Source organism: Lucilia cuprina, chromosome 2 (genome assembly GCF_022045245.1).
Source record: "Lucilia cuprina isolate Lc7/37 chromosome 2, ASM2204524v1, whole genome shotgun sequence".
In the NCBI taxonomy this organism is placed as follows: Eukaryota; Metazoa; Arthropoda; class Insecta; order Diptera; family Calliphoridae; genus Lucilia; species Lucilia cuprina.
Window position 1 is genome coordinate 28,108,095 of NC_060950.1, and position 16,948 is coordinate 28,125,042.

The following is a 16,948-nucleotide window of genomic DNA, read 5'->3' on the forward strand; positions in this document are numbered from 1 at the left end:
CTAGACTATAGACTAGACTATAGACTAGACTATAGACTAGACTATAGACTAGACTATAGACTGGACTGTAGACTAGACTATAGACTAGACTATAGACTAGACTATAGAATAGACGACATACTAGAATATAGACTATTTTATATACTAGACTAGATTATAAACTATACTTAAGACTATTGTCTAGACTATTTACTAGATTATAGATTCGACTGTAGATTAGACTGTACTACACTACACTATAACCTAGACTAAACAATAAACTTGCCAAAAAAAAAATAATCAATATATTAGTCAATAGACTAGTTCTCAAACTAATCAATCCGACCAAAGAATGGTCAAAAGACTATGCAGTTCATAACCAAGACTTTATGTACCAAAAAAAATTTAAAAATTTAAATTTTCCATGCCTGATATGTAAATAAAACTTTCTGTCAAACACCATAAACATGCCTACACTTGAAAATTTCCTTATACTGGCAACACTCTACGAATCTAAAATGTCAACGTTTAGTTTTTATTATTTTTATGCTTAAAATTCTGTGTGTGCTGTTATTGTTGTAGATTTTAAAATCTTTTGACACTTGTTTTAAACACAAATTCATTTTAATATTATTTTCGTTATTTTGTTTTGCTACACCTAGAACATTTTTTGACAGCATCCTTTTTATTTTCGTTTACAACCACTCTCATTGAATGTTATGCATCCTTTGCACAATATACAACAACAGCAAATAGAAATACTATTTGAAGAAGTGGTAAAAAGAGATGAGAAGAGATATAATAGTGAGTAGCATGACAAATTGTGCTCTCTTTAAAAAAAATCCTTTTTTGACATATGAAATTTTATCTGTTAGTTAGACAAGCAACAGCAACATGCTAAAAAATTTTGCTTAATAAATAAAATTATTTAAAGAAAATTAAAGAAAAATAAAAATGAATTAAAAAGAATATTAAAATATTTATTTACAAAGGTTTCCAAAATAAAATAATTTCTTTTAAAAAAAAAGCAAAAATAAAATTTTAAAATAAAAATCCTTTGTGTAAATTATAAATGTCTGGTCCATTTTTTCTTCTTGTAACAAAAATGTCTATTTGAGAGTGAGTCTGTGTTTTTGTTTTTTTTTTTTTAATTAAAGTGCATTTGTTTGGAAAAAACCTTTAAGTAAGTTTTTTTATAATAATTAATTAATGTTTATTTAAACTTTGTGGTTTTTGAGGGTGTTTTTTCTAATCATTTTTTCAAAGTATCAAATTTTCACTCTACTATTTTTTTATGTAAATCCTTTTTTGCCTTTTAGTTGTTGTTGTATTTTTATGCCAGCCAGTGTGTATGTGTATGGTTCACTGTTGTTATTGTTTGTGTAAAAATAAAAAATCTGAGAAATGTAATATAAATTTTATTCAAATTTTTCTGTGATTATATTGTTTTTTTTGTCCCATTTGTACCTTCTTTTTTGTGTTCCTTTTTTTTTTTTTTTGATGGCGTTTTGTGTGTTTGCTTGGGTTTTTTCCTGTGGGGACTCTTATTTCGAGACATAAAAATCAATAATTGTAATTTTTTAAAACCGTTTTTTATCAACAAAAATTTGGTTTTTATTAAACCATTTTGTTTTGTTAATTGTATTGGGTGGTTTTTCGAAGAAAAATTATTTAAAAAATGTTTAATGTCTAGCTATCTCTAAGTTATCTTTCAGTCCACATAATAATTAAAAGATTTCTTTAAAGACAAGTTCTTAAACAATCCAATAGAATCGTGCCTTTGCTCAAAGACTAGTACTAAGCCTAAGACTATCGAACATTCGATGTAATACACAGTTTAAAAGTACAATAACACATCTCAATAGACTAGTCCAAAGATCTAACAATCAAATAGTTCATACGGCAGTCAAGTCAGTAGTCTAGACAAACTAGATAACTATAGGCTAGATTACTATAGACTAGACTATAAACCAGACTATAGACAAGACTACCAATAGACTGTACTATAGACTACACTATAGACTACGTTATAGAATAGACTATAGACTAGACTATAGACTAGACTATAGACTAGACTAGACTAGACTATAGACTATAGACTATAGACTATAGACTAGACTATAGACTAGACTATAGACTAGACTATAGACTAGACTATAGACTAGACTATAGACTAGACTATAGACTAGACTATAGACTAGACTATAGACTAGACTATAGACTAGACTATAGACTAGGCTATAGACTAGACTATAGACTAGACTTTAGACTAATCTATAGACTAGACTATAGACTAGGCTATAGACTAGACTATAGACTAGACAACTATAGACTAGACTATAGACTAGACTACTATAGACTAGACTATAGACTAGCCTATAGACTAGACTATAGACTAGACTATAGACTAAACTATAGACTAGACTATAGACTAGACTATAGACTATACTATAGACTAGATTATAGACTAGACTATAGATTAGACTATAGATTAGACTATAGACTAGACTATAGATTAGACTATAGATTAGACTATAGATTAGACTATAGACTAGACTATAGACTAGACTATAGATTAGACCATAGACTAGACTATAGACTAGATTATTGACTAGAGTATAGATTAGACTATAGGGGCTAAAAATAGCATAACATATTTTATTGTAGAGTTTGTATATGTATTGCAAATTCGCAAACGTATGTAAAAGTGATCAAAACGAAATAAAAAATTGCCTTAAAAATTATTGGAAAAAAATATTAAAATTATAATTCTTTTAAGTGATCTTTTTAAAGTGTTATTATTAAATATTATTTCATCTCCAGCTTCATTTTTGAGGGGTAACGCTGTACGTTATATGTTTTTTTACACAAATATATGACTATTTTATATTCATAAGCGTATAGCTTTTCCCCTTAAATGTGAATGTAATTAAACAGCAAAATTAATAAAAAAAGAAAATAAAAGTGAAGTGAAAAAAAAATTGTTCATTTGTTGCAAAAAAAAAAAAAAAAAAAAATGCAATAGTGAAAAACAATAAAATGAAAAATGTGAATGTGATATTTTTGTGATTAGTGAAAAAATAGAAATAAGTCAATTTTGATATAACCAAGATGTTTCGCAAATAAATAATTACTATTTTTTTGCACACTTACATATACTAACAAATAAATTTTAATAAATACAATTAAAAATGTTTAATTAGCTTAAAAAATAAATTTCGATGCAATTAGGAAAGAAGGTTAATTCAAAATTAATTTTTAGAAAATTTTGTCAAATGAATGAGATCAATAGAATAAGATAAATCAAGGCTAGACTACAGACTAGACTGTACGATATACTATAGACTAGACTATAGGATTGACTATAAACTAGACTATTGAATTGACTATATACTAGACTATAAACTAGACTATAGACTAGACTATAGGCTAGATTATAGACTAGACTATAGACTAGACTATAGACTAGACTATAGACTAGACTATAGACAAGACTATAGACAAGACTATAGACTAGACTATAGACTAGACTATAGGCTAGACTATAGACTAGACTATAGACTAAACTATAGACTAGACTATAGACTAGACTATAGACCAGACTATAGACTAGACTATAGACTAGACTATAGACTAGACTATAGACTAGACTATAGACTAGACTATAGACTAGACTATAGACTAGACTATAGACTAGACTATAGACTAGACTATAGACTAGACCATAGACTAGACTATAGACTAGACCATAGACTAGACTATAGACTAGACCATAGACTAGACTATAGACTAGAGTAAAGACTAGACTATAATATAGACTGGACTATGGACTAGACTATAGACTAGACTAGAAGCTTAACTATAGACTAGATTTATAGACTAGACTATAGACTAGACTATAGACTAGACCATAGACTTTACTATAGACTAAAGACTAAACTATAGATTAGGCATAATTATCACTAAAATTAATCCGATAATTCATTCCTATTTTTAGTTTATTATAAACTAAATTTAGTTTTACTCTAACATTTTCTTTAACTTCAGGGTCAATTAATTCCTCAAACTACCCTCGTTTATGACAGCGCATTCATAAAGCTCATGTATTTATCTAAATATTTAATTATTTTAAAACGTTTTAAGTATCGTTTTGTGTTTATTACTCTTCTACTATAAACATACATACAAACTTACTTACATACACATTTATATAGTCAAATGTAGTTTATATACATTTTTTTATTAAATATTTATGTATACTACTATAATTTAGATATATAAATAATATTAATTATTTTAAGCTTATTATACCCCTATTTTATAATTTTTCAATTTTACAATTTGTTAAATGTTCTCTAAAAGGTTATAAGTTATTAAGGTTTTAATATTTTTACAAAATGGCACGAATTGTTTTTAAATTAAATATTTATTATAATATAAATTTTTTTGCAATGACATACTTATATACATTATTTAACAATAAAATAACTTTTGATTATAAATTTGTATTTAACTAAAATATTTTTCTCTTTTTTTTTTGCAGATTTATTTTGCCAGACAGATGCACACACACACAGACACATACAAATAATTAAGCTGGTCAATGCTTCGTTAACCAAATAATGAAAAAATTTTTAAAAAGAGATTCTTTTATTAGAAGCTTTTTTATTATACATTTTATAAATTATTTTTTTTAATTATATTGTATTTCTTTTAAGAAAATTGTTGTATTGGGTTAACAAATTAGCACATAAATGAGAAATCCTTTCGGGACATGCTTCTTTTTAATAAAACATTCACTGTTGGGAACTTATGTGTGTGATCAGACCAAATTATCATCACTGACCTCCTGACCGGCATCAAGAATGTCCAGAATGATCTGGATCTATGATTAATGAAGATCTATAATTTGGGTGTATATGGCCCTAACATTTGTTGGTCAGTGTTATGTTTATTACAAGTTTTTAATTAAAAACCTTTTATGTCTTAAAGTCCAGTGATTGACTTTAATTCTAATGATTTTGAATTATTCACAATATAAATACAACATTCACAATGAAAGTAAATTACAGTTAACGTTTCGGTTTAATAGTTCAGTTTAAAAGGGTTGTATATCAATGTATACATGTGCTCTGAGACCCAAAGGTCCATTGTGAATCCCTTTACTAAAGAACAAGTGGACTTCGGTAGGTTAGTGGTTAGTGTTCTAGTCTGGTAGACCGGAGGTGGTGGGTTCGATTTCCAGCTGTGGCACTGGTTAAGGAGCGCACAACAGGCTCGATAGAAGCCTAGGTGTATTTCTTCGGATTTGATGTGTATACATCCTCCTTTCAAACTAACTAACTAAAGAACAAGAAGAAAACAAGAGAAGAGAGATGAGTAGAGTGAGATTTTCCCTCCAAAAAGAGAACAGAAAATGGAAGTGGTCATGGAAGGGAAATCCTTAATTGTCTGTTATCTGAAAATCCAAAAGATTCTCCTGATAAAGACCATAATGTCGCCTAGGTTACACCCTGCTACATCTCCTAGTTCATCGTGGAATCCTTTACCTAGCCATTTCATTCTCAGACTCTGTAATCTGGGAAAGTGGCATAAAATATGCCCTACTGTCTCTAGTTCTTCTTCGTCCTCACACAACCTGCAAAAATCCTAAGTGTTATCGACCCCATTACCCCTAAAGGCTCCAATTAAGCAGTGTCCCGCTATTACCCCTACTAAAATCCTTATACGTTTCCTGTCCAATCCTAAGAACATTCTGGTTGCTTTCGGCCATAGTGTCCTAGAAACCGTACAATCCATTCTACTATACCAGGATTGGTTGGTGGAGTTTTTGAAATGTTGTTGTGAGAAAAGGGAGCTTTTACCGAATCGATTCTTCTATCTAGCTCCAAATCCTAGCCGTGTCGGGCCAATTCATCTGCAATCTCATTTCAATGTATGTCGTCACAGTGCCTCTGATACCCAAAACAGCCTGAATGTGTATAACCTGACTAGACCTTCCAGATCTCTTTTGCAGCTGTTTACCAAGCTAGAAAGTAACGTTTTACACTGCAAAGCTATCAACATAAATCGTCACTTCCGACCCCCTAGTAATGTGTGCCTTAATGATATCCACATAGCCAGGATTTCCGCTTGAAAGACGCTACATTCGTCCGGAAGTCTGTAGGACACTCTTATGTTGTTATCTACCAAATAAACCCCTGCACCTGTGCCAGAGTCCATCTTGGATCCGTCAGTGAAAACTGCGCACCCCTCAAACAGTACTTCGGATCCTTCCCACTCATCCCTACTAGGAATCACTATTGAGGGTGTAACTCCGAAGCCCAGGGTCGTAATCAAATAATCAGAAATACTTCCTCAATTCCTGTTAGACCTACCTCCTACAGTATTGGATTTAATAATGAAAACCGAAATTAAACAAATTACTAAGAATTCTCTTGATTTTAACAAGCTGTGCTAATTTGAACAACCATTTTTAAACAGATTTTATTAATATCTTTTTATTTCTTTTTTATTTTTCAGCTGTTTATAAGAAAAATAATGTCTCATTACTAAAAAAAGAATTAAAGAAAAATTACAGTAATTACCAAACAACATGTCGTCGAACCCCATTTGTTAATTTAAAACAATATAACTAAAAGTAAAATTGTTTAAATTAACCTAAAACTACACGAAAAAAAGAAATATATAAATATATTACAAAGACGTTAGAAAAGCTATTTTAAAAAAATAATAATAATAAAAAAACATAAATTAAAACTAAGTAGTAAACTGGCTAATCTTGATATTAAACATAAAAAAATATTTGCTTGATTAAACAACAACAACCAGCCGAGAAAAAAAGTGTGAAAATACAAGTTTTTCAAAATCTTTTTTTTCATAATTTGGACGTAGAAAGTTGCAAAAATTAAAAAAAAAAACACACAAAATTTCAACTTCTAAACAACAAAAAAGAAAAACAATAGCAAGCAAATAAACAACAACAAAAATCTATAATTACTTTATATAACAAAAATATATACTTATATATTAACTACAACAAACAAAAAAAAATTAAAAGAAAATTCTTCTATAAATTCTTTTACTATTTATTTTAACGTGTCGTCGTGGTGTATTTGTTTAAAATTAAATTTATTTATTTTCTAAAAAACAAAAAAACTATTTAAAAAAACTTTGTTATAATTCCTACTAAACAATGGATTCAATTGAAGAGTTTTTGCAAAATTATTAAAAGGATTTTAAATCCTTTCAAACATTGACCCCCCAAACTCCTATAAAAATTAGTTTTAAAAGTTCAATTAAAACTGATTCTCTTGTTTGAATCTTATGTGGGATTTGATTCTATTCTATTATATAGAGGAAATTTTCAAATAATAAGTAAGCCGGAGAACGCAAGAGACATTTCATCAACGAGTTTAACAACTGATGGATGGAAATGCTCAAAATATGTTTCACGGAAATCATCAAGGGTGAGTTTTGTTACTTGTGTTTATTTCAGTTATAGTACTAAACTAAACTTTTCCTTATATTTTAGAGACCCCTACTATCGCTATGACCCCGCCGCTGCAGCTGCCGCAGCTGCAGCTTCCCCTAGGGCCATGGGTCCTCCCGGTGGCTATCCCCGCCATCGAGCCCCACATCCGTTGCAACAGCAACCTCAATATCCCACTTATCAACCAGCGGCAGATAATATTTATGGTTTAAGTGCAGCCGATCAACATGCCGGCATGGGTATGGGTGATTTAAGCGGTTGGGGAGCAGCTCCAACAGTGCCCGGTCAGGCTGGGGCCTATCCAGGTACCGGTTTAGGAGCCTATGGTCACCCCCAGGCTGGTCCGCCTTCGCAGCAGAGGCAATCATCAGCACAACCAAGGTATAGAGTATTTTAAGAATGTTTTAAAATTTCTTAACTTTATCTTAATACTATTTTTAGTTACCGCCAACATATGCCCGCCTATGGTCAGCAGGATCCCCAAAAATTACCTTATGCCACACAGCAGAGCATGATGAGTGGTTTATTGCAACAGCCAGGCGCAAATGTTGGCCCTGCCGGTTACGGTGCCCTTACACAACAACAACCACAGCAGCAACAACAGGCATCGACACCACAACAACAGCAGCAACAGAGTCAACAATCACGTCTGCCTCAGCATTATCCACAAGCTCCCACACAACATCCCCTCTATCCGGGTGCTCCTACGCAGGGACAGCCGGGTGGCTCGAGTGGACCCGGTGTACCCAGTAGTACACAAGGCTATGCTCATAGTCCTTATGGAGCGCCCATGCAACATCAACCTGGCCGATCATCACAGCATGTTGGTTATGGTCATGCTGGTCTGGAGCAACCAAGTCCGTATGGGCAACATGTACCGGGAGGAGCAGCAACCCCTGGTGGAGTGCCCGCACATCATTTGGCTGCCCAACAGCAGGCTGGACAATTGGGTGCCCATCCATCGCCTCATATGGTGAGTGCAGGCGCCCAACAACAACAGCAGCAGCAACAGCAAACACCAGCTAGTATGCAACATGGTGTACCAACCGGTTTGGGTACACCACAACAGCAGCAACAAAGTTCTACACACTTGCTTCAGAGTCAACAGCAACAGCAGCAGCAACAACAACAACAACAGCAACAATCCCAAAATCATGTTGGTCTAATGCAGGGATCAACTCAACATCAACAATTGCCAGCTCCGCATAGCATGGGAGTACCGCCTACCTACGGAGGTCATCACCAGCAACAGCAGCAATCCCAACCACAACCTCCACCCACACAGCAGCCGGTTAGCGGTGCCCCTCCCTATATGACGGCCTCTGGCAAACATCAGGCCACTGCATCGCCACAATACAGGGCCCCTTTTCCACAATTATCTCCGCAAATGTCTCCGCGACAGCCGACCATGTCTCCGCATCCACAAATGTCGCCACGGCCAGGCATGAGTCCCGCAAAACCTCCACCACCAACACAGCAGCAGCAACAGGGACCATCGCCACAAGCCCAACAACAGCCTCCGGTTAATTCACCCAGTCAACAGCAGCAGCAACAACCCACTCACCACAGTATTTCCGGTATGGTGGGTTTGACTTCGCCCAGACAGCCAGCTGGTAGCAGGGGTCCTGAACCACCTAGTTCAAAGGCCAGTTCGGTGGGCGGTCCACCGGTGAACACGCTACAAGCTTTGGAACAAATGGTTATGCCGGGACAAGGCATGTCGTCGGGACCAATGGATTATCCATCAGCATATCGGCAGGCAGCGGCTCAGCATGGCCCCATGGGTCCTCGAATGCCGGTATCGCCACAACATCATCAACAGTGGTCGGCTCATTTGAGCATGCAACAGAGTCAACAGCAGGCACCACCAAATCCGATGAGTGTAGGTCAAATGACGGCGCCACCACAAATGCCTCATCCGCAACAACAGCAGCAGCAACATCAACAGCAGATGGGTATGTATGGTCAACCAACGCCGCCGCAAACACACCATCAGCAGCAACAACAAACATCACAACAACAGCAGCAGCAACCACCAACGCAACAACAACAGACTGTAACACAACCACCAACTTCACATGCTGGACATTTAGCTACACCTGCCTCTCAGACTACGCAACAGCAGCAGCAAGTAACTCCTCCCCATGTACAGCAACAGCAACAACAACAGCAGCAACAACAACATCAACAGCAACAACAACACCAACAACAACAGCAGCAACAACAATTGAGCGAGCAATTGCAGCATTCCATTAATGATATTGTGGGTAATACATCCAACTCTCAACAACAGCAGCAACAACCCTCCCATACCTCCTCCATGTCACCCATGCATCACCAACCTGGAGGCATGTCTTCGATGCATTTGATGAGCTCAGCCTCTGCGGCTCATCATCAAATGACACCAGAAGCTCATCATACACCTTCAGCTATGATGCAGGCTAGAACAGCAACTCCCTCTCAAGAAACACAAATGACTCCAACAACACCAACGAGTCAACAACAGCAAATTCAACCGCATCATGTGCAACAGCAGCAATCACCTTTACAACCTCCTCCACATTTGCAACAGCAGCAAAAACAACAAAGTCCTCATCCTCATCAGCAGCAACATAGTCCTCATCCTACTACCACCCACCATCAACCACAACAACAACAACAGCAACAACAACAAAGTCCACATCCCCACCAACAGCAACAGAGTCCTCACACTCACCCTCAGCAGCAATCACCGTTGCATCCAACCCAACAACAGCATCAAAGCTATCAACAACAACAGCAGCAGCAACATCAATCACCCTTCAATCCACAAGATCCTTTTTCGACAATGATGCAACATCAGCAGCAGCAAGCCACACCTACACCCCCGCCCCAACAACAGGCCCCTACCATACAACCTGCAGAAACCAGTTCCACACCTAATGCGATAGTTCCAACATCAGCACCCTCATCCATAGTCCAACAACAGACAACAACCCCTACATCCAGCATCATGTCACCGGCTCATGTCTCTTCTCCTCTGACCACAATGTCCTCGACTCTGAGCAAATCCCAGCAGCAATCACAATTGCAAACAACACAGCAGCAACAACAACCTTCAACACCCTCCACACCCTCCACACCCACGCAACATCATCTAATCAGTGGAATCCTTAATGAAACTGCCAATTCAAATGATTCTTCAACACTCGCCGTTGCGGCCAATGACAGCAATAACAGCAGCAGTAATTCCTCGACCAACAGTACGGTCAACAATCATCCTACATCAATACATGACAGCAATTCACAGAGTTCCATTAATAGCAATCATAATACCCCGGCTACTCTAAATGCCATAGAGTCTAGTTTAGGAGCCACCAGTAACGCTCTCTTAAATTCCAATTCCAACTCTGCCACTAATGCGGGAGTAATTAGTGGTGGTGGTGGAGGCGGTAGTAATAGTGTGAGTGGAGGTATTTTGGATAGCGCTGGCGCTAGTCTATTCGATAATAATTCCATGTCTTCAAACAGTGGAGCGGTTAATACCCAAGTATCCGCTTCATCTACTGCAGCGGCAGCCATTATGGATAGCAATTCGCAAAGTTCATTTATGGGAGCCATGGCTGGACAAGATTTTAGAGATGAAAAGTCAATGGGTAAGTCTGCGGAATCTGAAGAGACACCCATGGATACTACAGAGGCCAGAGATTTTCCAACCAATACACCGACTGATACGACAATAAACGAAGAAACTAGTGGGACGACAGGAGCTGCTGAAATAGCAGCTAAAGTTATCGATGAAGATACTATCTCTTTGCCCACAACTCAAACACCAACCGGCGGTGAACAGGAAATAACGGATAATAACGTTACTCCCCAAGAGGTAACAAAGGTGGTGACAACACCAGAAATAACTCCTGCAACTGAGGCTACAAATGAAGAAAAAGTGGTTGAATCGAAACCGGAGGAAAAGGTCGAAGCTTCTTTGACAACATTAAGCACACCACAAACGCAGACATCTACAACTACACCCACACCAACTTCAACGCCCACTCTGCCCACTACGCTGCCCAGTCAGACACCAACTCCTCCAATTGTTAGCGAAGTTGTTGGCATGATAGGACAAAAACCTCCACAAAGTGCATTACAAACATTGGCACCACGTCCACCACACCCAGCTATGGGTCCCAACTCAATGACGGGAATGATGCCCCCTCACCCTCCACCTCCGCCGCATGTTATGCCCCCAGGACCGGGAATGACGGCTATGGGCTATGATGGAACACCGGTAGGACCTACAACGCCCCAACCCACAATGACACCACATGGTATGCCACCGCATGCCATGATGCCACCCTATCCACCACCACCGCCGCCAACACAAGGAGGTCCTCAGGGTCCCCATATGGGCTATCCGCCATACCCAATGCTTCATCAACAGGAAATAGCAGCTTTACAACAGCAACTACAGGAACTTTACTGTATGCCACCACAACATGATCATCAAGAGAAAATAATGCGTTTGCAAGAACGTCTCAATATAGTGCAACAGCATGAAATCACCGATCAGTGCGCGGGTGGACCTCAATGTCTGCTATATCAATCGATGCCTCCGCAACTGTATGGACCCGCAGCCATGCATCAGGCTCAAATGATAGAAACACCTCAGGTGTCGAGCACTACTGGCAGGGGTAGAGGAAAAGGCACCAACAAACCGCGCAAGCCAAGAGTTAAAAAAGGTGAGAAGGGCCTTTTGGCACCCACCAGCGAATTGATGGATATCAGTGGCAATGTGGTAGTGCAACAAACATCCATACCCCCCAATCAATTGCCGGTTTCAGAGGATTGTGTTACCCAAGGAGCAGGAGATACATCGGTAGTCGGTATGTTGGAGTATCATGAAGGCAGTGGTGGTGATCATTCCCAAGATGTACATTCGGCCAATGAACTTGATACTTCCACCGATGGCACGGGAAAGAAAAAGAAACCTAGAAAGCCGCGCACACCCAAGGATCCCAACAAGCCACCTAAGGAGAGAACACCAAAGGTGAAAAAGATTAAAGGTGTACCGGTGGAGGGTCAAGAGGGTGTAGAAACGACGCCCGGCACAGTAGGCCGTAAACGTCAGCCAGGAGGAGCACGCAAAAAGAAATTAGCTGAAGAAGCTGATGCAGATAAATCGGCTGGTGCTGGTTTGTTGACGACAGAAGCTGGTAGTGAGAACGAGGATAACAAACCTTTAATGGCAAAAACTTCAGCCGGCGAAGGTGTCGAACCAGACGCTGATGGTGATAATAAACCAGAAACAACCACTTTGGATGTCGATTTAAAATGTTCCACGGTAGATGGAGAATCTCCCGATTACGATGATATACCAGTATCGAAAATACCCAAAGGTGATGATAGCGCCGGACACCATGAGGTGGGAGATGAAACCATTGACTCTATACCAGATTCAGCTGGTGATTCCACGGCTACTCCCAGCAGACGAACCAAGAAGAGGCGTGGCCGAGGAGCCAGCAGTAATCATGGTGAAGATGGTGAGGGTAGATCCGGGCGCAGAAGGGGTCAACTTTCGGCTAAAGCCTTAAAAAAGAGACGTAATAGAGGACGCATAGTGCCCGAATCAGATGGTGAAGATGATAATCTACAGGCCACACCGCCGCCATCGCCACCACCCGATAATGATCTGGACACCAGCAAGCGTAGATCTTCTCGAAATACACAACGTAAAAAGTACATAGACGATGTCATGCTTAGATTCTCAGACGATGAAAATGAATCGTTGTTGGGTTCCTCGCCCCTAAAAAAAGAAAAGAAATCCTCCTCTGCTGCTTCAACTTCAGCATCGGCTTTAGCTGCTGCTAGTGGTAACACTAGTGATAACGAGAAAGGCGATCAATTAATCTCTTCACAACAGACGGATGGTGGTCAAGAATTGCCAACTACCAGCAGTGAAGATAAATCTAACAATGCTGAAGATATACCCGGAGGTGAAGCCACCTCCAGCACGACTTCCTCAGCTACATTTGTTAATGAGAAAAGTGAAAAATCTCAAGATGCGCCTCCACCAGCTTCTGCAAAACCCAATTATGTTTACATCAATACCGGAGACGAGGATAGCATGGTGGTACAATATGTATTGGCAGTGAGAATGGGTAAACGTGAGTTATTGCCCGAACCGCCGCCACGACCACCAACACCTAAACCTAAGGTGGAAGATGATAAACCCAAAAATGAAGAGGAAAATAAGGAGTCTAAAGATAATAATGAAGATAAAGAAACAAAAACGGATACCGATAAAGAAAAATCAGAAGATCAAGAAATTAAAGGAGAGACTGCCACTTCTACAGATGAAAAGAAGGAATCAATTAGTGATGAAAAAGATGCCGTAGAACAAGAAGGCAAGGAAGATGAGAAAAAATCTGAAGAAGAAAAGGAAAGCTCTGAAAACAAGACTGAAGAAAAATCTGAAAAAGAAGAGAAAATGGAAGTGGATGAGAAACCAATTGAAGATAAACAAACTTCCGAGGAAAAGGTAGAAACTAAAGAAGAAAAGAAACCAGAAGAGAAGGAAGAAGAAAATAGAGAACAAATAAATGATAAGATGGAAGTTGAAACTGATGAAAAGAAAACTGAAACAGAAGAAGAGAAAGAAGAAAAGATGGAAGTAGAAGAAGAAGAAGTTGAAAAAGAGAAGGAAAGTGAGAAAGAAAAAGAGGAATGTAAATCTCTTGAAACAAATGAAGAAAGTGTGTCTAATAAAGACAAAAAACAGGATGAAGAAACTAAAACTGAACAATCCACTAAGGACGATGAAAGCATGGAAGTGGAAACCACAGATGAAGACAAAAAATCAACTGAAGATAAAACTGAAAAAGAAGAAAGCAAAGAGCCAAGCTCAGAAGAAACTAAAGATGAAAAGAAAGATGTCAAAACTGAAGATGATAAGAAACCCGATGACGATAAAACTAAACCAGAACCTGTATATATAGAAGTAGAAGAATTCTTAGTTAAATACCGCAATTTCTCTTATCTTCACTGTGAGTGGCGCACGGAAGAAGAACTTTTCAAGGGTGACCGTCGTGTTGGAGCCAAAATCAGACGTTTCCAACAGAAACAAGCCCAACAAATGAATGTTTTCGAAAATCTCGAAGAGGAATATTTCAATCCGGACTTTGTTGAGGTCGATCGTGTGTTAGACATGTCCGTGCACACCGATGAACAGACAGGTGAAACTACCAAACATTATTTGGTTAAATGGAAGTCATTGCCCTATGAAGACTGTACATGGGAGTTAGAAGAAGATGTTGATGATGATAAAATCGAACAATATGTTCGCTTTAATAAAATACCACCACGCACAGAGTGGAAACCCAAAAAGCGACCAACACCCGATCAATGGAAGAAATTGGATAAGACTCCTGTGTATAAGGGTGGAAATACTTTGAGACCCTATCAATTGGAGGGTTTAAATTGGTTGAAATTCTCCTGGTATAACACACACAATTGTATATTAGCCGATGAAATGGGTTTGGGTAAAACTATACAAAGTTTAACATTTGTCCATTCCGTGTACGAGTTTGGCATTAGGGGTCCTTTCTTAGTTATAGCACCCCTCTCCACTATACCCAATTGGCAGCGTGAATTTGAAAGTTGGACTGATATGAATATTGTGGTATATCATGGTTCGGTGACCAGTAAACAAATGATCCAGGACTACGAATTCTTTTTCAAAACCGAAAGTGGCAAAGTTCTCAAAGAGCCTACCAAGTTTAATGTGCTTATTACCACCTTTGAAATGATTGTGACGGATCATATGGATTTGAAAAATTTCAATTGGCGTTTATGTGTCATTGATGAGGCTCATAGATTGAAAAATCGTAATTGCAAACTTTTGGATGGTTTGCGCCAACTTAATTTAGAACACAGAGTTTTGTTATCCGGTACTCCTTTACAGAATAACATGAGTGAATTGTTCTCTTTGCTTAATTTCCTTGAACCCAGTCAATTTTCTTCGGCAGAAGAGTTTATGGCGGAATTTGGTAGTTTAAAAACTGAGGAGGAAGTCAATAAATTGCAGGCCTTGTTAAAACCCATGATGTTGAGAAGATTAAAGGATGATGTTGAGAAATCCTTGGCTCCCAAAGAAGAAACTATTATAGAGGTAGAGCTGACAAATATACAAAAGAAATATTATCGTGGTATTTTGGAACAAAATTTTGCCTTTTTGAAGAAGGGCACCACCTCAGCCAATATACCAAATCTCATGAACACCATGATGGAATTGAGAAAGTGTTGTATACATCCTTATCTTCTCAATGGTGCAGAGGAACAAATCCAATACGATTATCGTCATCAACATGGTGAAGATCCTGAGTCTTACTACAAAAATATTATACATTCTTCGGGTAAAATGGTATTGATAGACAAGCTGTTGCCCAAATTAAAGGCCAACGGCCATAGGGTATTGATTTTTTCTCAAATGGTTAAATGTCTTGATATCTTGGAAGATTATCTTATATATCGCAAATATCCTTTTGAACGTATAGATGGTCGTATACGTGGTAATTTAAGGCAAGAAGCAATTGATCGTTATTCCAAACCCGGTTCAGATAGATTCGTTTTCTTGCTGTGCACCAAGGCTGGTGGTTTGGGTATTAATTTAACAGCTGCTGATACTGTTATCATTTACGATTCCGATTGGAATCCTCAAAATGATTTACAAGCTCAGGCCCGTTGCCATCGTATTGGTCAACGTAAAATGGTTAAAATCTATCGTTTGTTATGCCGCAACACTTACGAACGTGAAATGTTTGATAAGGCGTCTTTGAAATTGGGTCTTGATAAGGCTGTCTTGCAGTCCATGAACACTCATGCTTCCAAGGAAGGAGGCAATAAACAGCTGTCGAAAAAGGAAATTGAAGATCTATTGAAAAAGGGTGCCTATGGCGCTGTTATGGATGATGACAATGCTGGCGATAAGTTTTGTGAAGAAGATATTGATTCTATTCTAAAGAGACGTACACAAGTTATTACCATGGAACAGGAGAAAGGTTCTACCTTTTCCAAAGCTTCCTTTGCCGCTTCCGGTAATCGTTCGGACATCACCATTGATGATCCAGACTTTTGGACAAAATGGGCTAAGAAAGCCGACATTGATCCAGATGCTGTGGAAAAAGATGAAACTGAAGATTTGGTTTTGTCAGAACCACGCAGAAGAACACAAATTAAACGTTATGGTCATGAAGATGTTATGGAACTTAATTCGGAAGATTCTTCCAATGAGAATAGTGATGAAGAAGGTGGTATAGGTTTACGTTCAACACGTAGATCACGCAAAGAAAAACGAGAAAGATGTCGTGAGAAGAAAGCCAATGATGAGTATATACCCCGAGAAAGAGATGCTTTAGCTGCTTTGGGTCTGGAAGAGATACACTATGGCAATTGGGCTAAATCCGAATGTTTCAAAGTGGAAAAGGGTTTATTATCATTTGG

At 38.0% G+C, this 16,948-nt stretch overlaps 1 protein-coding gene across 7 annotated transcripts in view; it reads left to right on the top strand.

The window, feature by feature from the left end:
* The first annotated feature begins 7,043 nt into the window (after positions 1–7,043).
* The window catches only part of LOC111678590 (mucin-19), a 66,828-nt gene continuing 56,923 nt past the window's right edge, over positions 7,044–16,948 (top strand). For 6 of the 7 annotated variants that reach the window (XM_046945257.1, XM_046945259.1, XM_023439982.2 and 3 more), the window contains exons 1-3: positions 7,044–7,448; positions 7,514–7,852; positions 7,913–16,948. In XM_046945257.1, coding sequence (XP_046801213.1) covers positions 7,405–7,448; positions 7,514–7,852; positions 7,913–16,948 — 9,419 coding nt within the window. In that variant the 5' untranslated portion in view covers positions 7,044–7,404. The remainder of the gene's footprint in view (positions 7,449–7,513; positions 7,853–7,912) is intronic. The other variant, XM_023439986.2, reaches the window with a different exon arrangement.